Genomic DNA, 26758 nt, shown 5'->3' with positions numbered 1-26758 from the left:
GAGGCCCCCGCCCGGAGGAGGGATAAAGGAGGCCCCCGCCCGGAGGAGGGATAAAGGAGGCCCCCGCCCGGAGGAGGGATAAAGGAGGCCCCCGCCCGGAGGAGGGATAAAGGAGGCCCCCGCCCGGAGGAGGGATAAAGGAGGCCCCCGCCTGGAGGAGGGATAAAGGAGGCCCCCGCCTGGAGGAGGGATAAAGGAGGCCCCCGCCTGGCTCTCGTAACTGCTCGGGGTGTGTCAGCACTTCTTCGAGATTCCTGCCTATCCAGAGATTCTTCCAATAGATCTGCAGCCGCCTCACTACAGCCTATGGGCAGAGACCCACCTCAAACAGCTCTGATTCCGGGGGCCCCTCTCCATACTATGATGGACAGATTTGTGCAGCCCTAATCTTCCCAATATGGCAAACAAAAGGGAACAGATTTTGCCCAACAACAAAATGACTAGGTCCAGTTGTACGCAGACCGGCCTGCGGTAAATGCCACGTGGATTTCTGGATCAACTAACCAGTGGCAAGAATTGTCCCAGTTCCCTTTGTCTGTTTTCCTTGATTAAATGCCTGGCCGTTCATCCTCAGCCAGAGACTTGTTACATCATCCGTCCTAAAAGGGAGGGGGGAGACAGAGAGAACACCTCACTCACAGATTTTTGTGTCTTCAGCGGAAAGCAGCATCTGAGAACTGGGGGAAGGAGACTGAATAATAATAATAAGTATGGAAGGAATTGTTAGTCTCATTATGGGGAGCACCATATCAATCGTTATGTTTGAGTGTATTCCCCCTTTAAGGATCTTGCTGTTACTGGAGTGCCTCTGCCATGTTGTATATTCATGAAGAATAAAGTTTGGCGGTTTTCACTATCTGCTTCCTGAGACAAGACGTGAACTTTCCAGGAACTTCTTCATGATAATCCCTTGGCGCAGCAGACTGCAGTACCGGCTTCTCACCAGCGGGCGGCGCCGGAGCTGACTCCAGTCTCACACCTCGCCCCCTAGTGGCCGCTGCCCAGTACAAGCTCCAGGATCCTCCCCCACTCTCTTCGTTCCCGTCTACTGGCCCGATCAGCCAATCAGGGAAGGCATCTTTGAGTCACATGACGCCGTGCCAACCAACCAGCAGCGAGAGGCCGAGCAGGCACCACGGCCGCCATTAAAGAAAGGAATCTGTAAATTCAAATGGGAAAGCTGCCCCGACATTGATCCGATTATTTATTATCGCCTGACGGCTGCGATCGGCGGGGACCGAGCTGAGGGGAGGCGGGAGCGGGCGAGAGATCGGTGCTCAGCCGCGACAGCTCGGTGTGTGCGCAGGAGGAGAGAGCTGGGAGGAGGAGGAGGAGAGGAAAATGGCGATCCTGTGAGGAGACAAGCGGAGTCCGGGGACTGGACGACTCCTTTGTGTGCGGCTCCTCACAGCTCCGGGGACCGGCCGGTTCCCGCCATGTTCTGCGGCCCGTGCAGGGGCACCGGCGGGGGAGGGAGGACTGAGACACCGCCCGGAGACCGGCGCCTGTAACGCGGCCAGGAGGCCCCAGCTCCGCCCGACTCATCGCCCGAGAGCGCGGACCGTGCAGCAGCAACCGAGACCGCAGCGTTACCGCCCGCCCGGGCACGTGGGATGGGACTGACCGGCCTGTGAGGAGGAGGATGGCGGCGTGCTAGCGGGGCCTACCGGGGAGCTGCTGCGGCCGCCGTCTCTTTCGTCTTCGGTGGGATAATGGCGAGCGCCCCCCGCCGGCTGTGACCATGAGTTCCTGCTTCGTGCCCAACGGGGCCAGTCTGGAGGATTGCCACTCCAATCTCTTCTGCCTGGTGAGTACGGGAGCCGGTGTATGGGGGGAGGGTGCCGGTGTATGGGGGGGTGCCGGTGTATGGGGGGGGAGAGGGTGCCGGTGTATGGGGGGGATGGAGGGGGGTGCCGGTGTATGGGGGGGAGGGGGGTGCCGGTGTATGGGGGGGGAGGGGGGGTGCCGGTGTATGGGGGGGAGGGGGGTGCCGGTGTATGGGGGGGATGGAGGGGGGTGCCGGTGTATGGGGGGGCCGGGGCCAGTCTGGAGGATTGCCACTCCAATCTCTTCTGCCTGGTGAGTACGGGAGCCGGTGTATGGGGGGGGGGGGGGGTGCCGGTGTATGGGGGGGGGGGGGGTGCCGGTGTATGGGGGGGGGTGCCGGTGTATGGGGGGGGGGGGTGCCGGTGTATGGGGGGAGGGGGGTGCCGGTGTATGGGGATTGCCACTCCAATCTCTTCTGCCTGGTGAGTACGGGGGTGCTGGTGTATGGGGGGAATGGCCGGTGTACGGGGGGGGGAATAGCCTGTGCCGGAGTATGGGGGGGGGGGATGGCCGGTGTACGGGGGGGGGGGGATAGCCTGTGCCGGAGTATGGGGGGGGGGGATGGCCGGTGTACGGGGGGGGGAATAGCCTGTGCCGGAGTATGGGGGGGGGGGATGGCCGGTGTACGGGGGGGGGGGAATAGCCTGTGCCGGAGTATGGGGGGGGGGGGATGGCCGGTGTACGGGGGGGGGGGGATAGCCTGTGCCGGAGTAGGGGGGGGGGGGATGGCCGGTGGACGGGGGGGGGGGATAGCCTGTGCCGGAGTATGGGGGGGGGATGGCCGGTGTACGGGGGGGGGATAGCCTGTGCCGGAGTATGGGGGGGGGATGGCCGGTGTATGGGGGTATGGAGGGGGGGGGGCAGTCTGGAGGATTGCCACTCCAATCTCTTCTGCCTGGTGAGTACGGGTGCCGGTGTATGGGGGGGATGGCCGGTGTATGGGGGGGATGGCCGGTGTATGGGGGGGATGGCCGGTGTATGGGGAGGAGGGTGCCGGTGTATGGGGGGGATGGAGGGGGGAGCCGGTGTATGGGGGGGATGGAGGGGGGAGCCGGTGTATGGGGAGGGGGGTGCCGGTGTATGGGGGGGAGGGGGGGTGCCGGTGTATGGGGGTTGGGGTGCCGGTGTATGGGGGGGTGCCGGTGTATGGGGGGGAGGGGGGTGCCGGTGTATGGGGGGGAGGGGGGGTGCCGGTGTATGGGGGGGGGGGGTGCCGGTGTATGGGGGGGGGGGGGGTGCCGGTGTATGGGGATTGCCACTCCAATCTCTTCTGCCTGGTGAGTACGGGGGTGCCGGTGTATGGGGGGAATGGCCGGTGTACGGGGGGGGGGGGGATAGCCTGTGCCGGAGTATGGGGGGGGGATAGCCTGTGCCGGAGTATGGGGGGGGGATGGCCGGTGTATGGGGGTATGGAGGGGGGGGCAGTCTGGAGGATTGCCACTCCAATCTCTTCTGCCTGGTGAGTGCGGGTGCCGATGTATGGGGAGACCGAGGGGAGCCGGTGTACAGGAGGGGGGAGCCAGTGTATGTGAGGTGAGAGCCGGTGTATGGGAAGGGAAGGGCCCAGCCAAGGGGCGGCTACTGTAGGGAAACCACCATCTCCGGGCCCCCTGCTAGATGGTGCAGCTTGGGGTCCACAAGTCATGGACTGACATGGGTCGCGGCTGCTGGGGTGTCTGTGTATGGGAGGCCGCAACCCGTGTCAGTCCATGACTTGTGGACCCCAAGCTGCACTATCTAGCAGGGGGCCCGGAGATGGTGGTTTCCCTACAGTAGCCGCCCCTTGGCTGGGTCCTTCCCGGAGGGAGAGCTGGCTAGTCCTAGGTTTCGAGACTTGGCCTGGAGACAGGGGTGCAGCCTGGCCTCCTCCTCCTCTCTATGGCGGTGCAGCCTGGCCTCCTCCTCCTCCTCTCTATGGCGGTGCAGCCTGGCCTCCTCCTCCTCCTCTCTATGGCGGTGCAGCCTGGCCTCCTCCTCCTCCTCTCTATGGCGGTGCAGCCTGGCCTCCTCCTCCTCCTCTCTATGGCGGTGCAGCCTGGCCTCCTCCTCCTCCTCTCTATGGCGGTGCAGCCTGGCCTCCTCCTCCTCCTCTCTATGGCGGTGCAGCCTGGCCTCCTCCTCCTCCTCTCTATGGCGGTGCAGCCTGGGAGGGGGCAGGAAGCTGCCATTTTCCTGCCGGTGCTGCTGCTCCTGGACTGGGCCACAACTTCCCGGGGCCCCGTGTGTGTCTGTGGCCTCCTCTCTATTTGCTGCATGCTTCCTATATATAAGTATGTATGTATATAATATATATATGTGAGTACAGCGTTCTGGCTGGCGGCTGTAGCTCCTGACCTTGCAGCATAGCCTCTTCCCTGGTGGCTCCGGCCTTTCTGCAGATGTCCCCCATGATCCCTTCTATATAAGTAAATGGGGCCACTGCACAGGTTACGTAGAAAGCTGAGTAACTATCTCTACTACCTCCAGAAAGGGTGTCATCCGGTTCTCCCTATTGGTAGAGGCCGGGGGGCACCCCTCCCTTATGGAGCTTCCCTATTGGTAGAGGCCGGGGGGCACCCCTCCCTTATGGAGCTTCCCTATTGGTAGAGGCCGGGGGGGCACTCCTCCCTTATGGAGCTTCCCTATTGGTACAGGCCGGGGGGCACTCCTCCCTTATGGAGCTTCCCTATTGGTACAGGCCGGGGGGCACTCCTCCCTTATGGAGCTTCCCTATTGGTACAGGCCGGGGGGGGCACTCCTCCCTTATGGAGCTTCCCTATTGGTACAGTCCGGGGGGGCACTCCTCCCTTATGGAGCTTCCCTATTGGTACAGGCCGGGGGGGCACTCCTCCCTTATGGAGCTTCCCTATTGGTACAGGCCGGGGGGGCACGCCTCCCTTATGGAGCTTCCCTATTGGTACAGGCCGAGGTGCTAGGGGGGGGCTGTACTAGCGGCCATGTTGGCCGGCAGACAGTATATAGATGTGGGTCCATTGCTGTATCCTGGTGTCTTCTGCTGTGGACTGATAGGAGTCGTCTGGACTCTGGGGGGATAATGAGATGGGCACTTTTTCACCCCTCCCCCCCCCTTTTGTGTCCTCACAGGGGAAGTTGAGCTGAGGTTGGGAGTCCAGCTGTTCGGACGGGACGGCCGTGTTAAACCTTGAGCTGTTTGTATTGTTGTGCTTGAAGTAATTATAGTCCAGGAATGTGCTTCTCCCAGCTCGGCGGCGGGCGGCAGCTCATCTTTCTGACTAGCCGCCCCCTCCTCTTCCCTTGTTGCGCTGCCACTTTGGAGTCACTGGATGTGTTTATCTAGGAGAGGGCCGGACCGCTAGGACGCTCTTCATTGGCGTATCACCCTGAGCGTATAGAAGGGGGGGAGATGCTAACAGTCTGTGCCAGTACATGAGCTGCTGTGTGACCATAAGCGACCCCCCTAACCCCCTCTCTCCCTTTCCAGGCCGACCTTACTGGCATCAAATGGAAGCAGTATGTGTGGCAGGGCCCGACCTCTGCCCCAATCCTCTTCCCGGTTACAGAAGAGGATCCCATACTCAGCAGCTTCAGTCGCTGTCTCAAAGCCGATGTGTTAAGTGTGTGGCGTCGAGACCAACGTCCTGGCCGGAGAGAACTATGGATATTTTGGTGGGGAGATGATCCCAACTTTTCTGACCTAATTCATCATGACTTGTCAGGTAAGCTTTGATTCCTGGGTGTTAGTGGGCTCTGCAGGTGTTCTCCAGTCATGTGCTGCTGCCCCTACTAGATGCCCAGCGTGGAGATTCGGCACAGGCTGCACACACATAGGGGGCCTACTCATCATGGAGATTCAGTGCAGGCTGCACACACATAGGGGGCCTACTCATCATGGAGATTCGGTGCAGGCTGCACACACATAGGGGGCCTACTCATCATGGAGATTCGGCACAGGCAGCACACACATAGGGGGCCTACTCATCAAGGAGATTCGGTGCAGGCTGCACACACATAGGGGGCCTACTCATCATGGAGATTCAGTGCAGGCTGCACACACACAGGGGGCCTACTCATCATGGAGATTCGGCACAGGCAGCACACACATAGGGGGCCTACTCATCAAGGAGATTCGGTGCAGGCTGCACACACATAGGGGGCCTACTCATCATGGAGATTCGGTGCAGGCTGCACACACACAGGGGGCCTACTCATCATGGAGATTCAGTGCAGGCTGCACACACATAGGGGGCCTACTCATCATGGAGATTCGGTGCAGGCTGCACACACATAGGGGGCCTACTCATCATGGAGATTCGGTGCAGGCTGGACACACATAGGGGGCCTACTCATCATGGAGATTCAGTGCAGGCTGCACACACATAGGGGGCCTACTCATCATGGAGATTCGGTGCAGGCTGCACACACATAGGGGGCCTACTCATCATGGAGATTCGGTGCAGGCTGCACACACATAGGGGGCCTACTCATCATGGAGATTCGGCACAGGCTGCACACACATAGGGGGCCTACTCATCATGGAGATTCAGTGCAGGCTGCACACACATAGGGGGCCTACTCATCATGGAGATTCGGTGCAGGCTGGACACACATAGGGGGCTTACTCATCATGGAGATTCGGTGCAGGCTGGACACACACAGGGGGCCTACTCATCATAGAGATTCGGTGCAGGCTGCACACACATAGGGGGCCTACTCATCATAGAGATTCGGTGCAGGCTGCACACACATAGGGGGCTTACTCATCAAGGAGATTCGGTGCAGGCTGGACACATAGGGGGCTTACTCATCATGGAGATTCGGTGCAGGCTGGACACATAGGGGGCTTACTCATCATGGAGATTCGGTGCAGGCTGGACACACACAGGGGGCCTACTCATCATGGAGATTCGGTGCAGGCTGCACACACATAGGGGGCCTACTCATCATGGAGATTCGGTGCAGGCTGCACACACATAGGGGGCCTACTCATCACGGAGATTCGGCACAGGCTGGACACACATAGGGGGCCTACTCATCACGGAGATTCGGCACAGGCTGGACACATAGGGGGCTTACTCATCATGGAGATTCGGTGCAGGCTGGACACACATAGTGGGCTTACTCATCATGGAGATTCTGACATTGGAACTTACCATTTCATTGCAGTTTTGTTTCCCCCTTTGAGTGATTTCCTGTAACAAGAAGGCAGTGTTACCTGTCTGCAGCGTCTTCCTGAGCTTGTGGCTGAGTATTAGACAGATTGGATGTGTCTTAGAGAAGCACCAAGGGTTAAATATATAGGACTGCACCACTTACTTGTTCCCTTGAAGTCCCTTACGATATCGGCTTGTTTTCCCTTATCCATAGGATAGTGGATAACAAGCTCTTAGCTGGGGGTCCAACCGCTGAGACCCCCACCAATCCAGAGAATGGGGGCGCGATCGCCCCGGTGATTGGAGAACAAGAGGAGCTTATACAATAATGTGGAGTGGTTGTCACCTGTGCAGCTATTATATTTACCAGACAGACCTCCATATTGGGTGGTTGTGCCAGTGCTCGTTTCCTTCTAGGGTCCATTCACACGTGCACAATCCGTTTAGTTACATTGATCTCTGTACTAGTGACCGGACCTCTGACCGCATTGTCCCTGATACTGGATACAGGATACTGTGCCTCTGCTGTTAGAGAGGATAGTAACATCCAGCTCTGAGCTGAAGGAGTAAAGGGGGCCTCCCCATCTCAAACTAGTCCAGTTAGGCGGCATTCCCACGTTCCCTATGGGAATGAAATATATAAGAACTTTCTCAGGAAATAGAATTATGTACAAAAACCAAGCGTGGCCGTGGGTCTTCTTAGAACTATTGGATTTTCCTGCTATAATCTTAGTAGAGCAGTCGGCACTTGGCTTATTGTTTTCACGCATATAAAGGCCCTTCATACACACACTGCCCCCCCCCCCCATAGAATTACCTCTATAAAGGTCATTGAGCATGCCCACACTCTCTTCTCATCTATCCTTTCTGTTACCCATGATCTCTGGGCCTCAGTATACACCCCCTCTCTTGATGCCGTCAGAGTAGCTCAGCATGTTGGCCGCCCCACAATAGTGTACAAGAAATAAAAGAAAAAATTTACAATCAGAACATAGAAACGCATAGAACTCGATGTGTTATCTGGCTGTGAGCAGTAACACAATACTAAGTGCCTGACTGTAGGCAATCCTTCCCATGTAGCGGCCTCCTCACCCATCAGCCGCCAGCGCCGTCCTTGCCCATCAGCCGCCAGCGCCGTCCTTGCCCATCAGCCGCCAGCGCCGTCCTCACCCATCAGCCACCAGCGCCGTCCTCACCCATCAGCCGCCAGCGCCGTCCTCACCCATCAGCCGCCAGCGCCGTCCTCACCCATCAGCCGCCAGCGCCGTCCTCACCCATCAGCCGCCAGCGCCGTCCTCGCCCATCAGCCGCCAGCGCCGTCCTTGCCCATCAGCCGCCAGCGCCGTCCTCGCCCATCAGCCGCCAGCGCTGTCCTTACCCATCAGCCGCCAGCGCCGTCCTTACCCATCAGCCGCCAGCGCCGTCCTTGCACATCAGCCGCCAGCGCCGTCCTTGCACATCAGCCGCCAGCGCCGTCCTCACCCATCAGCCGCCAGCGCCGTCCTCACCCATCAGCCGCCAGCGCCGTCCTTGCCCATCAGCCGCCAGCGCCGTCCTTGCCCATCAGCCGCCAGCGCCGTCCTTACCCATGAGACTTTCTTGTGGTTTTGCAGACGCTGTTGCAGAGCTGGAGATGATTTGCCGTGTTCCTTGATTTCCGTACTCCTCCTATATTAGTGTAAAACTGGGCAATGCTGATCCCTCTGCTAATAATCTGGGAAACATCTAGTAGCTTCTGTCTCCGGCTCCTGTAGTCCGCGCCTTCCTGGCAGGGAATAGCCGCGATGTGTTAGAGAGTGGCCGGGCATTCATCCAGGGGACGGCCGGCTTACCTTCTGATGGTCCTGTGGATAGGGAATACCCAGGGGGGTTGGGGATACCCTTTAGCCGCATGCTGCTGGTATTTAGTTGATTTGTTGTGTTTCTTCTATAAGACGTCATTTCTTAAACATAAGTTATCCCATTAGAGAGGCGTCTGTTCCTATGTATTAGGGATACCCATACCCTAGAGGGGTTACCCTGCCCAGGTCCCTCTCTTACCCGCCGCTGCCGCAGTGATCACCGCCCTCCAGGAGACTCGCCGTTTTGTATTGCATCTTGCAGTGTTTAACCATTTGCAGCCTTGGTCACTGGCTATAATTTTTATGCCCCCGGAAGTTTGTATTGGTGGGGGTCTGTTTGGTGCCACCCCCACCGTGGCAGCGGGCACTCTGCTCCTTCATCTCCACTCACTGCTGATGGACGGAAGTATAATGAGGCCTATGGAAGTCCCGGCAATCGTGTCCACCACCAGTTCCATACGCTGCCATTATAATCCCATCTCTATGTGGCTCCTTTTCATATATAGAAAATCGAAATCTCTGAAGACCTATGAAGGAATAAGAACAATGAGTGGGTGGGCTAAAGGCGCCAGTGTTAGGACAGGTCGGCCCCTAACGCTCTGTGAGAGAACCCCCAATGACAGACGGGACTCCTCTTTTGCCTTTTCCTAAAAGTGATTTTGTTAAAGGGGAAGAAACCCTCTGCGCTACTGAGACTGAAGAGGAATCCGATGCGTCCTTCATTACGTGGCTGACGGCTTGTTCTGCTCATAATGCAGGTGTCCTCGCACGGCCATGTGTCTTCTCCCCTGCTGAACTACTAAGAACGGCCTCACTTTATTCCATGTATTCACAGCTCATTGTTAAAAATTTTAGGGCACATTTTAGGGCACATTTATTTGGTTATATTTCCAGATATCTATGGTACGGTAACTCCTACCTGAATCTTAACTGGTGGGACTTGGGTGTCTGTTTAAAGGGGTGCTCCAGAGAAAATCTTTTTCTTTCAAATCAACTGGTTTCAGAAAGTTATATACGTATGTAATTTACTTCTATCCAGTCTTCCAGTACTTATCAGCTGCTGTATGTCCTGCAGGAAGTGGTGTATTCTCTCCAGTGTGACACAGTGCCCTCCGCTGCCACCTCTGTCCATATCAGGAACTGGCCAGAGCAGGGGATGGGGTTTTGCTACTGCTCTTGACAGTTCCTGACATGGACAGAGGTGTCAGCAGAGAGAACTGTCACACTGGAGAGAATACACCACTTCCTGCAGGACATGCAGCAGCTGATAAGTACTGGAGATTATTAAAGTAAACAAATCTACTTTCTGACATCAGTTGATTTGAAAGAAAAAGATTTTTGCTGGAGTACCCCTTTAATATACATGGTGGGAAACCGTCTGCTACAGATGCTGAGCGCATAGATATTTATTTGTAGGAATCTGACCAAAGCCGTGTCCTTTTACTTTCTATCGGCGGCCGTGCATTATCATACCACTGCATGCAGTACGGCCCCTGTCATGCAGGACACCTGTGTACATGGAGGGAGGGAGATGGCGGCCAATGTGACGCGTCCGCTTTGCGGCAGCACTCCCCCCTGGTTGCTGTAGTGTGGGCCCGGTACATATGTACACTGGTATATGCTGCAGTCTTGAGTTGGGGTATACAGAGGTTGTCTCTTACCCTAGGATCCCAGCAAACACGATTGTTTATCGTTAACCTGAAATCGTTCCCCATATTATACAGAGCGATAGTCGTTAATATGATCGGTTACTCCATCTGATCCCGGCAAAAGAAGGAACGATGCAGAATTACAGCGAACAATTAACGATTATTTTAGGGTCTGATGTGAATTATCAATAAACACACGAACGATTATCCTGCAATTACACAGGACGATCATCGTTTACATTCAAACGATATAACGATTTTCTGCAACATAATAGTAATAGGGCCCTTACATAGACAGATAGCTGACAGATCATTGAAGCCAAAGCCAGGAACAGACTACAAACAGAACAGGTCATAAAGAAAAGACTGAGATTCCTCCTCACATCCATTCCTGGCTTTGGCTTCAATAATCTGTCAGATATCTGTGTGTAATAGGGCCGAAGCCCTTGCAGTAGTAAGAACGGTGCCATCGCTTTGCCTGTAACTAGGAGGGGTTAAAGATATGGAAATTGCCGGCTCCTTTCCCCTGAGGGTTGTCACTGTGCTCGGGCTAGGAAGGGAGTTGTCGGGATGTGTCTCCCTACATGTTACAGATGGAGCTCAGTGGGAACCTTAAAGTGTTTGTTTATTCCAGAAAGCAGTGATGCATTCAGGTATAATAATGCGATGTATCTCGCAGCGGCGCAGGCAGTCTGTCCTCACACACGTGTAGCTTTAGGGCTGGTTAGGATGACCATAAACCTACAATCACAAGTGTCACACTTTTTTTTTTTTTTTTTTTTCTTTTTTGGGCACACATGTATTTTCTTGGCGTATAACTTATATTCTCGGGGATAATGACCTTTTTGTATCAAATGGAAGTTATAAAGTGTGGCTGTCATTATAGCTGGAGACTTGGCTGCTTCGTATGAACTGATCTGCAACCGTATCGCTCAGGCTGCAGAGGGAGGATACCGCCCAGGGACAGCTACGGCTCGATCCATGTTTTCCAGGCATTTTCAAGGCAGTTCTCAGGCGTTCTCCTCCCTCTGCAGGGCTGTGGAGTCGGTAAGCCGCAGCTCCGACCCCAACTCCTGAATTTTATCAGGACTGACTTCGACTCCTTAATAAATGGCCGGTCAGATACCAGGGGAGATATCTATCACACTGGCTCAGCAGCTTTTCCCTAATGTCCTAGATGATCCTGGGGCGACTTCTGAGGGAATACTGTATATACAGCAGCTTCTCCTGTGTGTGCAGTGGGTGCAGCCAGTCTCCAGCCTCCATGTCCTGAACTACTCACAACTAGACTAGATGGAGCAGGGGGCCTTTTCCTGCTGACATCTTCTATGTTTATAACTAAATATTCACCACAGAAACACTGCTAACACTGCCAGATCCCTGTAATAGAGAGGTCAGCCATAGTGATAGAAGGGTCACTGTGGGTGTGGGGGCACATCATAGAGCGCGCGCGCACACACACACACACACACACACACACACACACACACACACACACACACACACACACACACACACACACACACACAGCCTGCTGCAGCCGTAGCACACACACTCAGCCTGCTGCAGCCATAGCTGGCACGTGCACCCACACACAATGGACTCTTCCAGCTCAGAAACATACTACCAAATAGTGACCGACAACCTTGATGAGCAAAACTTATAAAATTCATATCAAAACTCAATTTTAAATTGTTCATAGATTTTTTTTTTTTTTAAAGCTGGAGTCGGTACATTTTTTCCTGTCCCTCTGCATAGAGCCGGCAGCCTGAGCGATAGGATTGCAGATCAGTTTTGCTTTGGGGGCTGTGATATAAAACATGTTTGGAAATTACACAATTTCTTATGACTAAAGGCCCCATTACACCAAGGGATCATCGGGCTGACTTGGTGCTAAAGGTAGTGTTTAAAGGCAGCGATCAGCGCACAATTTTGTCTGATTGTCTTTCAATGCCGATAGCATCCCCTATTTCTCCCATGGACTACCCCTTTTACAGACCAACCTCAGGTTTCCTACTGTAATAAAGAGTCAATGAGGAGTTGTGGCTCAGCACTTGTGCCGCACTCTGGCCGCTTCACCACTGCTTCCTCTTCCTCATAAATAATCAATTCTGTCTGGCCTCCTCCTTGTTCATGCAGTCAGCCTGTGTCTGAGTGTTTGTCACAGATTATTCAGAGGTTAGGGAGCGGTGGTGAGGCGGCGTGCCAGAGTGCGGCACAAACGCTGAGCCACAACTCTGCCTTTACAGATTCTTTATAAGCAGCAGTGGTACAAGGAACTGCTGTATTGTCCCATTACATTTTAAGATTGGATGAGCCCTGGTGCCAGAAGGTCTCTTCCCGCACTATGCTCTATAACCTTTGCAGAGTGTGCATCTGTTACACAGGGCCTGGCTCTTTAAGACCCAGGTAGTCATGTAAACATATTTGCACACCACATAAGGGAGCCCACATGTTCTGTTTAACCCCTTCATAACCCTTTTATTTTTATTTTTTTTATTTTTTTTTTTCCCCTAAATGCCATAACTTTTGTTTTTGGTCAGCTTACCTATATGAGGGCTTGTTTTTTGCGGGACAATTTGTACTTTTGTCACCATTTATAGGTACACATGACTTTTGATAGGTATATATGACTTGTTTTCTGAGGAAAATTTAACCCCTAGACGACCCTGGACGTACAGTTTCGCCATGGAAGTCTGTCACCAGATGACCCAGGGCGTAACTGTACGTCCCGGGTGTTTCTCCTGCTATAAAGAGCGCTCTGGAGTGGAGCGCCATAGGTGGTGAGCAGCCGGCACCTCACCGTTAATGACAGGCTGCAGCGTGTCATTAACTCCTTAAAGGCCGCAATCGTGCCGCGGCGTGTAAGTAAGTGACAGGGGGAGTCCCCGGTCACTTACCGATCGTGACCCCACAGTGTGACTGCGGGGGTCCTGATCGTTGTATTGGACAGCCGGGGGTCTCTCACCTGCCTCCGTGTGGTCCGATCGTCGATCTGCTCACCGAACCTGCACAGGCAGGCTAAATGAGCAGATCGCCTATCACACTGAATAAGTAAACAAATGTATGTAAGGGTATAAACCCACACACCGTATATGCAGCGTATTTACTGCTGCGATACGCAGCAAACTCGCAGCAAAATCGCAGCAGATTAGATCTAAATAACTGAACACAGCATCAAATCTGTACCAACAAATCTGCTGCGTATTTGTTGCATATCTGCTGCATATACGGTGTGTGGGTTTATACCCGAAGAGTCCCCCAAAGGGACTTCAAATGTGTAAAAATCACTATTGCACTACCCCAAAGCCCCTCCCCCAATAAGTTTAACTCGCCCCCCATTCCCATTATATAAATAAAACATATAATATACTGTAGCGTGCGTAATTGTCCGATCTATTAAAATATAACAAGTGTCATTGCGAACGGCGTACACGAACAGAGGGAAAAAAAGTGCACAGATTACTGATTTTGTTACTCTATATAACTATATATAGATCCAAACGTCCGATCTTCACAAATATGGTATTAATAAAAACTAGAGATTATGGCGGAGTGACGCCCCCCCCCCCCCCCCCCCCCCCCCCCCCCCCCCCCCCCCCCCCCCCACCCAAGCGTCACAATAGGCCCATTATATTAATTGCCAAAAAAAAAGATTTCATAAAATATATATAAAATAATTTTTAAAAGTCTAACTTTTACTTATTGGTCCCTCTAAGGTGCTTTATAATGCAATAAAGGAATAATAGAGCAGGGGCCCCGCTGTGATGTTCTGCACAGGACCCCAGTGCCAGGCTACTTGGATTCTGCCAGTAAGACGTATTGTGGCCATTGAGGGGTTAACCACTTAGTATTAACCAATCGGCAATAATCTCTTTGCTGTACATCTACATTGGTTCCCGGGACCTGAATGTGTAGCATTGGATTGGATTAGTTTTTTCAGCAGTATTTTCTCTGCAGCATCGAAACGTGAAGCGTCTATAAACCACCTAGCAAATCACTGCACAAGCGCGGGTCAAATGATTTTTTTTTTCCCCTGACCTTCGAAACACACAAAAACTCATTTTGTGTATTTGCAAAAATATTTGACCCTGACACGCTGAGGGGGGGGGGGTGCGCACCCTGACACGCTGAGGGGGGGGGGGGTGCGCACCCTGACACGCTGAGGGGGGAGGGGGTGCGCACCCTGACACGCTGAGGGGGGAGGGGGTGCGCACCCTGACACGCTGAGGGGGGAGGGGGTGCGCACCCTGACACGCTGAGGGGGGAGGGGGTGCACACCCTGACACGCTGAGGGGGGGGGGGGTGCGCACCCTGACACGCTGAGGGAGGGGGGGCACCCTGACACGCTGAGGGGGGGGGGGGGCGCACCCTGACACGCTGAGGGGGGGAGGCGCACCCTGACACGCTGGAGGAAGATGGTAGCTGGGACAATGGACTCTCCTACGATTGTCGCACTCTGCTGAGGAGGGGGGGTGCACCCTGACACGCTGAGGGGGGGGGGGGTGCGCACCCTGACACGCTGGGTGATGGGTGCGCACTGGTGACTGCCTATCACTAGGCCTGATGAACGCTTGTGTTTTGCTGATGGATTTGTATGTGCTTTTCCTTCATTTATTTTTTTTCTCTCTTTTTAGTGGAGGAAGATGGTAGCTGGGACAATGGACTCTCCTACGATTGTCGCACTCTGCTATTTAAGGCGATCCATAACCTGCTTGAGCGCTGTTTAATGAACCGAAATTTTGTACGAATCGGTAAATGGTTTGTGAAACCATATGAAAAAGATGAAAAACCAGTGAATAAAAGGTGAGTTTAGCACTTATGTGAAGGGGCCGCCCCACTTACTGACCAGTTTGCTGCTGTTGGTAAAGTCGGCCATTTCACAAATCTCACAGCGGCAGAACATACAGTCAGTCATTGCTTACGCTGCCCATGGCAGGCACAGCGAGAGGTGATAGGCTCCAGGATTTATCCCTTCACATGCCGGGACTTCTCCTGTAATGTTGTTTCTCGCAGATTCTTGGCATTCGTTCAGTAATAACATCTATATGGTACAATACATGCCCTGCCTTGTCTCAGCTTTGGGTCTGCTATGTTGGTTGACACATTTACCTTTAGGTTATAGGTTTTAGAATTGCGGCATTTCTTCTACTTTCTTTATGGGAAAAATTGCAAGAAACAATGTTGGATTGTGAAAGAGACCCTTGCAGCGTTAAGTGTGAAGTTACTGCAAACCTTCTGGAGATGAGGTGGATGTGTCTGCTTCCCTCTCCTCCCAGAACGTCCCTGCGGTTATCATGAGCGAGCGCCGACCATGCAGCTGGGAGAACGGAAGCGAGTAAAGAGCGTGTCTCATGGCCAATCCTGTGCACATACACGGCCGCTGTGTCTCCCATACCAGGCCCTCCTAGCAGAAATGATGGAAGAGTCTGGTTACAAAGTAGTATTGGTATCTGCAGATGGAAAAAATGTCATAGTAAAAAGGGTTCATTTTAATTTGGGTAAAAGTAGAAATTGGTAAATTTCTTGTCCCACTTTGCTTTCTGTTTTGTGAATCACCTGATGGGTTCATAAAGTTCCCATCCTGAATTCCTTGAGGGTTGTAGTTTTTATGACATCAAGGAATATTTATCAGCAATATTAGTCCTGGTGATCAGGTGGCAAACAGCTGTGCAAAACGTCCGCTTTATATTTTATTTCTGAGCAACAATGAATCTACTTCCCATTTGAGTCGGGGGAATAAGCAGCGACTGCGCATATACGCAATTTTATGTAATACAGTGAAACCGGAACAACAAGGTAACTGGTTTACACGAGGGGGTTAGAGTTGGTTTATTCCCTTTAAAATGTCTCCATGTTCCACAGTAATGAAGCTGCTTGGTGTTTCGGCAGTGACCGACCATCAGTCAGTGGATATGCTGGACAATGCCGCGTACACATGACTATGCGAGGCTGTGACAGCGGACAGCTGGAGGGGGGGAGAGGCGGAAAGTAGGGCAGCTTGGGATAAACTTCAGGAGCTGAAAGCCGCGCTCACGTCTTTCCTCACAATATGAGGTTTTACTTAAGATCCTCATGGTAGCAGCGAGGTCCATGTGTCATGGAAAGATGGCTGGACACTCGCTTCGGACACTATTAACAAGCCCCTTATTTGCTTTACTTATCACTTGTTCAGGAAAGGGCAGATTTGGCCTTAAAGGGGTTCTCCGGAGAATGTATATGTGTGTGTGTATAATGTATATGTTTATTTTGCTATAACTTGCTTAGTTCAGTGCAACACACATGTATTGCAGTGTACTGTTACAGGACTTGTCCAAAACTAAAATGTGCCTCCGGACCAGGCCTGACCCCATAGGACCTGCCTTCTTGGCCTGTCAGTGACTGAGATATTGTTGAAGCCGCTTTGACTCGCCAAGCAGACAGGTGAGGCAACATGACTGCACTGAACCTGGAAGTCCTGGAGGTCTGGATGGGAAGGGGAAGTGTTGGTGAGTTGGGGGAAACCAGAGGAGCTGAATATAGTTAGATGACCACCATCGGCAGGCTGTCAGCGGGCTTCTATCATGGCAGCCAGGAAAGCCTTAAGAGGCTGCTGTTCCCGGGACGCTGAGGTTGCGTTGCCTTTGTGGTGGGATATGTGAGCAGTAAGCAGCTCCTGTCCATGTAGTTGTGGCAGCTCGGTGGTCCTTGATTCTAGTCTCTGCAGCTGTCGTCTTCTGAAGTCATCCAGCAGCTGCGGGGTATGGGTCAGGCCCATCATGTGGAAGTCAGGAGTCCACGTAGAGGGAATATGCCAGGTATTACACGGATGGGAAGTATACACAATTGCTGTGAGTGTGGGTCAGAGTTTCTGTAGATTAGTTCCATAAGTGTATATGTAGTTTCTAAGCAGCGTCCCTTTCTGAGACCTAGTGCCACTGCACAGATGGGCCCGTCCTTCATGGCTTCCTACTCATTGGGCATTCAGTGATCAGCCATCCAGGTCCATGGGGGCACAAAGGACCAAAGGTCGCAGTGTGTGAGAGAACCCAGCAAAGTGCAATGTGCTTGGTTTCATGTATAGTCTACAAACTGCTTACAATGCCAAATATTTTAATGGGATTTAATATTTCAGACGGAAGCCAAAGAAATCTCCGCTTGGACCGCTTATATGTCGTATACCTTTTAAGCATTGACACTCGGGGAATAATTTCCCTTCTCCCTCCCGATCTGTATCTGTTCCACAGTCTGTTCTAGAGGTTCTCGGTGGCTGGTAGACTTGTTAGACACGATCCGCTGCCTGTCGGCATCTTTTTATCATCACACAATTGACCATCAAGGTTACTAGCGGCAGCTACAGAACGGGGGACCACCTGTCACTGTATTTGAGCCGTTACTTTTCCGTCTGACAGACTTGATCTCCTTGATGACGGTCATTCCCCTGGTCTGCACTAGTCTGGTCAGTGATAAATGGCAACCTTGACCGACAATCTGTAAGCGACAAATCATGTGTGAGTGTAGTGTGTGTGTGTGTGTGTGTGTGTGTCTGTGTCTGTGTGTGTTAGTGTGTGTGTGTGTGTGTGTGTGTGTGTGTAAAATTCAGTTTTTGGCCGGATTCACACGTATCGTATCTGCAGCGGATTTCACACACTGAGTTTGCAGAGAAATCTGCTGCAGATACCTTCGCATTCATTTCAATGTAATGACATATGTCAGTCGTAGCCCTTAACCCCCTATGGCCCAGGTACATACCTTACTGGGTCCCCTCTCCGGCTTCCTTTGGGGCTTCCTGTGTCTCCCAGTGCTCAGCCAATCTGTTTGCTGTCCCGCCACAGTGCACTGATTGGCTGAGCGCCGGGAGCCCCGAAGCAAGCCGGAGCGGGGACCTGGTAAAGTGTCTACCTGGGCCGCAGGGGGTTAAAGGCGTGACTGATATACTCACAGCGTGATGACAATTTCACTGCAAACTCACAGCTAAGATCTGCTGTGGATATGGTACATGTGAACCTGGCCGTAGTAGTCACAAAAACTAACATTTATGTGCCACTAAAAGCATTTAAAGGGGCACTCCAGGGGGGGGAAATATTTCTCAATTGACTGTCAAAAGGTTACACAGATTTGTAAGTTTACTTTTTATTACAAAAAAAACTCCAGTCTTCCAGTACTTATCTGTTGCTGTATGTCCTGCAGGAAGTGATGTATTCTCTCCAGTCTGACACAGTGCTCTCTGCTGCCACCTCTGTCCAGGTCAGGAACTGTCCAGAGCAGCAGCAAATCCCCATAGAAAACTTCTCCTGATCTGAGGAGACAGAGGTGGCAGCAGAGGGCACTGTGTCAGACTGGAGAGAATACACTACTTCCTGCAGGACATACAGCAGCTGATAAGTACTGGAAGACTGGAGATTTTTTAATAACTGTCGTTTACGAGTCTATAACTTCCTGACACTTGATGTATAAAAACATCATGCGTTAAATCTTCTCCAATTATAATATCATAGAGGTGGCTGCTATGTGAGGGTCTCGGCGGGTCCAGGAGACTCGTAGTTGGGCAGTGAGCGGCCGGAGCTCCCAAGCGGGATGGATCCTGTTTGTTTTTCTTGTCCTTGGTCGCTTTCCAGCTCTGGCTGGCGGCCGTCTTGTTTTCTCTTTTAGGAGCTGTAATAAGTAATGTTTTACATGGAGTGTAGATGTGCCGTCACATCGCACCGCCACTGTGTTATTGTAGCCTTATGCCTGGTTGTGTTGGTTTGTAGTATCCGCTGGGGGTGTATGCGCTGCTTGGCAGGATGTCATCTGTGATGAGCTCAGTAAGAGCAGGCCGTTCACACGTCCAGGACGTTCTACAAATATCAGTGTAACTAAATGATGGAACACGGCATCAAATCTACCGCCCATCCTGTACGTATCAGCGGACTCACAAAGCCGATTGGTCATCCCCAGAATGGTGACTGGACGGCCGTCACTCTTATCATATCATTTGTCATAGTCTGGGCCTCTAGTTGGGTAATAGGGCTCGGCACGGTGAGCCACACGTGGGATTCCGGCGCTGGCATAGTGCGCTGTAGAGGCAAGTGACAGAACCACGCTTATCTCGGCACTGTTATTCCTTCACGGCACTTAGGTCGCCCAGTCACAGCAAGGCAGCCGGCACTCCCAGCTAAGAGGCGCTGCGGTCCTGGGGCACACAGCACCCTAGGCCCTGACTGCACACGGCCTGAATAAATGTTATGTTTGTTCTATGTGCTCTGAAGATGGCCGTACACATTTATCAACCGATTGTCTGGCCGTTATTTCTCTCTCCCGTCCTCGTACTCTGGAACAGACAGCACGGCCAAATATTCCAGTGTTTTCTATGGGGCGAGCCCCATACACTTTGTGCCGGCAAATCGTGTAGTTACAGCAGAAACTTGGTATCCCTTCATGTGGCTTTGTTTTAATAAACCAGTATCCTCACCAGTAACGCTCCGTAGTATCCGTATAGATTGTTTCTGCAGCTGCAAAGTTTGTTCCGGTCAGCGCTCATCTAAGGGAGAGATGGGGGTAGTAGTCAGGAATACGGAAGGAAGGACTGAAGAAATAGGATGTTTGCTGGCTGTACTGTCCGTTTGCATTTTATTTTTAATATAAAAAAAATCTCCTTTTGGTTTCAGTGAGCATTTGTCCTGCTCGTTCACCTTCTTTCTTCATGGGGACAGCAACGTTTGCACAAGTGTCGAAATCAACCAGCACCAACCGGTCTACCTGCTCAGCGAGGAGCACCTGAACCTAGCCCAGCAGTCAAGTAGCCCGTTCCAAGGTAAGAGACGTCCGAGCCTGACCCTAATCTGACCGCTCCCCTCTTCATGGACAGCTTACATGCTGCCTGATTAGATGATCTGCAGCCGACCCGATAAAACTGAGATCTTTCATTAAGGGCATTTTACACAGGCCGATTATCGTCCAGGAGCGTTGCCAAATATGCTGTTCTGGCTGATAATCCGGCCGTGTAAAAGTGACATTGATCAGCTGAGGAGCTAGTGAACGTCTGATCCTCAGCTGATCACATCTTTCGGTCAGGCTGCTCATCTTCCTGTGTAAACGGGATGTCCGGCCTATAACAAAAGGAAACTGACCGTTCTGATACACGTGTATCCAAGCTGTCAGTTCCCAGTTCACCGTCTGCCGCCTCCCCCATAATGATTGACAGCTGGGGAGATGGAGTGGTCTAAGAGCAGGACTGGAGATCGGCATATCTGTGCTGTCAGTTTCCGTGGCCACAGCCGCACCACTGATACAGAGAACGTTTGTGTGACCTGGCTGCTCAATAAATTGTGCCACGTAAAGGTGCTGAAAATGAGCGCTGACCTCGCTGATTGGTGCTGGTTTGCATCTTTGTAGGGCCTCATGCCAGGCCGTGTGAAAGGACCCTTGCACGCCTTTTCAGTTTATATGCTCTTTTCTATAGTCAGATGGGAGTGAACTTAGTTTACATTGAGGGCTGTGTATGTCTTATCCACACCTCATGACTCTACGCTCATGCCCATCACTTGGTATTCGCTTCCATTATTAAAATTAGAGTTACACCCTACTGACTATTAACCGAATTGTCAGATAACTGAGAACCTTACCAATCTGAGGGACTGGAGGGCATCTCAAGAAACTAACAAGACTCTCTGGGAACTTGTTTGGACACTATTGGTCTTCAAATTGTTTGTTTCTTTGGTTATGAAGTTACCCACCCACACACACACACTTACACACACACTTACACACACACACACACACTTACACACACACACACACACTTACACACACACACACTTACACACACACACACTTACACACACACACACACTTACACACACACACACACTTACACACACACTTACACACACACACTTACACACACACACACACTTACACACACACACACTTACACACACACACACTTACACACACACACACACACACTTACACACACACACACACTTACACACACTTACACACACACACACACACTTACACACACACACACACTTACACACACACACTTACACACACACACACACACACACACTTACACACACACACACTTACACACACACACTTACACACACACACACACACACTTACACACACACACACTTACACACACACACACACACTTAATATATTCTTATGAGACACACCCATCATGCCCTTCCCACCCCATTTTCCTGGTCCCCCTCCCTATATACCCAGTATCCATGTGTCCATTTCTCCTTTTGCTATATGTGTTGACTGAGTGACAGCTGGTCCGGGCTTTTTAGTGATGTTCCATCTCATTAGCTTAGCTACAGGTCCTCTGTAACAAGCCTCGAGTATGTAATGATTTTATACATTTTAGTCTTGTACGTAACTTCAGTTTATTTTTTCCTCAGTCATCTTGAGTCCGTTTGGATTAAGTGGAACCCTCACAGGGCAATCATTCAAGATGTCTGATTCTTCTACCAAGAAACTAATAGGCGAATGGAAACAGTTCTATCCCATTTCATCCACTGTAAAAGAGTGCCCAGACGAAAAACAAGAGGAAATGGACTGGGAGGACGATTCATTGGCAGCTGTCGAGGTTCTCGTCGGTGAGTTCCAATTCTTTTTTGTGTTCTCGTTTTTTGAACCTCGAGCTGTTTGTTTCCGTATTTGTGATTATTATCCTAAACATCCAGAGAAGAAAGGGTTGTGGCACTCACCCGTATCAGAGGGCAGGTAGCAAAATGCAGTGAGACAACAGCTGTTGTGTGTGATTACACCTCATCACATGGCCAAGGTAACGCCTGTGTAATCACACAAACAGCTGTTGTCCCGCTGCACTCTGTTACCTGCCGTCTGAATAAGATGCTGGTGAGTGCCACAACCCTTTTCTTCTCTGGATGTTTTTGAGAGACTGTGTTCTTTGTTGATGAGCGCAAACCCGATGTCCATTACTGCTGAGCAACATGCGCTGGAGCAGAGGTGGAGAGTAGTTGTGCCCACGCTATCAATCTTCTCCAATAATTGTATTATATCGTGTCATACTCCAAGCATAGTGGGTAGTGCGAGAGGACTTACTGAACATTCTCTGAACCCAAACGCTTGATATGTGGCTGGAGGAGTTGGATGCGCCCTAGAACTGCCAGCCATATGTTGTATCCATTTGACCTGGGAATGCTGGGGTGGCATCCAACTTCTCCAGTCAACAAACTGTATAGAAATGTAATTGTGTATTTAGCATTGCTCACACACAACTCTTCTGTATCTTCCAATTCATGTGGATTTGCTTTTCATAGATCAATAAATGTTGAGTGAAGTGATGGCCTTCAGCTGTATTAATCTGTTTTTGTGTTTTCTAGCTGGTGTTCGAATGGTCTACCCAGCATGCTTTGTGCTTGTCCCCCAGTCAGACATCCCTACAGTCAGTTCAGCTGGGGCCACTCATTGCTCAAACACGTGTTTAGGTGTTCAAGTGCCTGCTTCTTCTCGAGATCCAGCCATGTCTTCAGTAACTTTGACACCACCGACATCCCCTGAAGAAGTTCAAACAAGTAAGACTTGCAGATGTAAAATGCATCAGATTGACCTGAGTTTCATATTCATTGTATAAATAAGGTGTCAATATCACGCTGGCAGCGGGGAAACTCTTTGAATTGCCATGGCACTGTAATAACAGAGCTGCCGCGATTGAGCTTTTCCCTGCCGCTGGCATGATAGTGACAGACCATGCCGGCTGAGGAACAAATCCATTACTTGCCTTCCTGCTCCGTAAGGTCCAAAAAATTGCAGACATGTACCCCCTCCTCATACTGCCCATGGCTCTCCGAGATACTCCTGAGATATATTTGTATATGAGGTTTCCAGTACCATTCAGCTGGCATTGTATGTATGCCCCCGGCAGAGCCATCTTGTCAGAAGACTTGACAGCTTGGCTTTCTCTTCAGGTTTAAGAAGTAGAGGTGTTATAAGTAGTGCCTGTGCGCCCCTTTTAAACATGGCGTGCACCAAAACTTCATGAAGTCGAAGAATATATTTTTTATAAAATACATTTCGCACTTCCTCTCACTGTGATTTTTCAATTTTCTGGGATGAATTTGAGAGAAGGGTTTTCTAAATGGACATTGAATACTTTTTTTATTTTTTTCTATTTGCTTTTATTTTGTAACTTACTTTTTTTTTCTAATCACAACACTTTTTTTTTTTTTTTTTTTTTTTTTTCATTTCCTCCAGATGATGTCCAGTCTGCACAGAAGTGGATGAAGTTTCCATCTGTTTCTGATTGTTTTAATTCCGATAGCACGAGTCATCATGGTGGTAAAATACCAAGAAAATTGGCAAACCAAGTGGTTGATAGAGTTTGGCAAGAGTGCAACATGAACAGATCCCAGAACAAGTAAGCTTTGCTCCAGCCAAACAATGCAGACTCGAAAACATTTACCTCCTTGGCAACAGCCGCCATACATTTCACAGGCTCTCGCTAGGTAGTGGGTGCCAAGAGCCACACATATATGCTGCAGGGATGTCACACGCTCAGGATCTTGGCTTACAGCATCCTTAGCAGGTGTTGACTATCTATTACAGCTCAGACACTGCTGTGACGGCCGGGATCAGAGGTGACACTCATCCCTTTTGTTGAAGGGATATTCCAGGGTGGAACATTTGGCCCCCTGTGTGGGACTTCCTGTGTTTGGGGGAGGCTTATGCTATTAGCTTGCTTTACTAGGTGCCGACTCCAAGCACAGGAAGTGCTGTACAGCGGCCCTGGGACCGTGCAGGGGGCAAAGATAGTGAATATATAAAGATTTTTAGTTTTTTTTTTTTATTAGATTGAACAGTTATAGATAAAGGTTCCTTCCTGGGATCCAGCTTTAAACCCTTTTAATGCTGCATTGCTGGTAGCCATGGCATATCGGTGGTTATTGGCACCTCTGCAGCCAGTATGCGGTTGGGTTTCCATAGTATTTGGGAGTTATATCCCCAGGTTTGCCAACACTATACTCTTAGGCTGATTATACATGACCCTGAGGACTTGCAGCATTTTGTGTGGAAGAATACTGTATGTGAACATATCCCTTTTATATACACCCTACAGTGTCCTATATCTAAACTTGTCATTTGTGCTGCATAGTGAATCTTGTCAAAATGAAACCCCCAAAATTTATTTAAGGTCGTTATCCAAGAAACCGTTTTTATTCCGCACACTGCATCAGTCCTGTCCTTTTAAATTGTTTGTGGTATTACAGCTTGGTGTCATTGTCCCTTAGGTGCAATACCATGAACAAACCTGAGGGCAAGTTAAGAAGAGAACATCTGTTTTCTAATCCTTGATAACCCCTTTAAGCCATTAACGTGGTTCACTTTTTATGTAGGTTTATCGTATAATCTTTCCGGTTTATTAGTGTATACCTTTTTTTTTTTTTATAATACAGAAGGAAGTTTTCAGCCACTTCAAATGGCGTGTGCGATGAGGAGACATCTGACAAAGCCACAACCTGGGATTTTGTAGAAGCCACACAAAGAACAACTTGTGTCTGTTCAAGGTGCGCACACATTACATGTCTCACAACTGACTGAAGCTTTGCGTTAGATATACAGGCCCACTGTGCTGCCTCCGGTGACGTCAGCTAGACAGCCGGCTGCTATACTGTGCTGCCTCCGGTGACGTAAGCTGGACAGCCGGCTGCTATACTGTGTTGCCTCCGGTGACGTCAGCTGGACAGCCGGCTGCTATACTGTGCTGCACCCGGTGACGTAAGCTGGACAGCCGGCTGCTATACTGTGCTGCCTCCGGTGACGTCAGCTGGATAGCCGGCTGCTATACTGTGCTGCCTCCGGTGACGTCAGCTGGACAGCCGGCTGTTATCCTGTGTGGTATTTAGGGCCACCTATTAAGCTGCCATATTGGCTTTGCATTGTGACATTGTGGCATATGTTTACTCGTGTGCTTTTTGTTTTTTGCTTTTATACTTTAGGCACAAAAATCTCAAGCAGAGAAATTCTGGCCAGCCGTGTGTGGTGACGCCTGCCGGGCCCCAGCAGCAAGCGGCTCAAAAGCACAAGACTAATGAGAAGCCGGAAAAAGGCGACAAACCTCAGAAGCGTCCACTTACTCCATTCCATCATCGTATCTCACTTGGTGATGATGTCAGCATGGAAACAGATACTACAAGCCAGAGACTTGGAATTCGCTCCCAAGATAGCAGAGGACGCTTCTCGAATATGCGGCCAAGTGATGTAGCAAAAACTCCTCAATTGCATGGCAATGAGATGAGCAATTCACCTCAGCCTCCTCCTTTGAGTCCTCATCCCTGTGAGGTTTTAGATGATGGTGGTGAAAGTATAAAGAATCCCTCCACACCTCAGAGTCAGCATTTCTATCAGATGCCGACTCCAGACCCTCTAATTCCTGCTAAAGCAATAGATGAACGCATCGATGGCTTGTCTCAGTCCTTTGCACCTCCTTTCACCGAAGTCCTGGAACCAACAATCTATCTTGGCACAGCAGTTCATTTGGAGGAAGGTGAAAGTGACAACACCTGGAAGTATTACAAGGTCCCAAAGAAAAAGGAATCTGAGTTTCTTCCTCCGTCACTTCCAAATGATAAAATCCGAGATGATGGTTTTGGTCCTTCTGGAAAGGAAAATACTTCTGTCACGGAGTAAGTACTAAAAATCTTACATCTTTTGTGAGTTCAGTGATTCCTCTTGAATAAATAATATAACACCTAGTTGAATTCATTAGCTTATTTCTACATGGAAAACCAGTAAAGTGTTCTTATACACGGGCCAACATGGGGCTGTGCAAGGACACAAATGAGCGATGATCAGTGAGATCCGTTTGCAGTACCTTTACACAGCAAATTATCGTTCGTGCGGCCATATAAACTGACATCACAGATGTGTATATTTCCGTGCTATCATTTTCCAGATCACAAGCAGTGCATACTTCTGCGCTGCTTGTCATCTGACATCCTGCTCTTTTGCTCTCCGACTGCCCCTGCCTTTGTGAAAATACTCCATACTGATAGCATAGACATATACACATCTGTGATATCAGTTTCCATGGCCGCACGAATGATACAAAGGATTGTTTGTGCTGTCCGGCCTCAAATTGATTCTGCCATGCAAAGTCACTGCAAACTGTTCCCGCTACGTAGCTGCTTGTGATCTGAAATCTTGCATGTCCATGCTGTCCGTTTCCCTTTGCTATTGGCCGTGCATCTCCTCCTTTTTACACAGGGAGATATGTGGCCTATATAGTACATTTTAAAGCAGGTTCAAAAGATGTGATCAGCCGAGGATCAGGGCGCTTTTCCATTTCTCCATGTTTCTAGCAGCTTTGCTCACTGATAACCAGACTGGT

General features: G+C 50.8%; 1 protein-coding gene across 1 annotated transcript in view; it reads left to right on the top strand.

The window, feature by feature from the left end:
* The first annotated feature begins 1108 nt into the window (after positions 1-1108).
* The window catches only part of MED13 (mediator complex subunit 13), a 45302-nt gene continuing 19652 nt past the window's right edge, over positions 1109-26758 (top strand). The window contains exons 1-9 of the mRNA XM_069971786.1: positions 1109-1807; positions 5270-5504; positions 15066-15234; positions 20058-20203; positions 21807-22004; positions 22755-22946; positions 23626-23788; positions 24825-24935; positions 25368-26054. Of these exons, the coding sequence (XP_069827887.1) occupies positions 1742-1807; positions 5270-5504; positions 15066-15234; positions 20058-20203; positions 21807-22004; positions 22755-22946; positions 23626-23788; positions 24825-24935; positions 25368-26054 (1967 nt within the window). The 5' untranslated portion in view covers positions 1109-1741. The remainder of the gene's footprint in view (positions 1808-5269; positions 5505-15065; positions 15235-20057; positions 20204-21806; positions 22005-22754; positions 22947-23625; positions 23789-24824; positions 24936-25367; positions 26055-26758) is intronic.

This window comes from Dendropsophus ebraccatus, chromosome 5 (genome assembly GCF_027789765.1).
Source record: "Dendropsophus ebraccatus isolate aDenEbr1 chromosome 5, aDenEbr1.pat, whole genome shotgun sequence".
NCBI lineage: Eukaryota > Metazoa > Chordata > Amphibia > Anura > Hylidae > Dendropsophus > Dendropsophus ebraccatus.
This window is presented reverse-complemented; position numbering and strand designations above follow the sequence as displayed.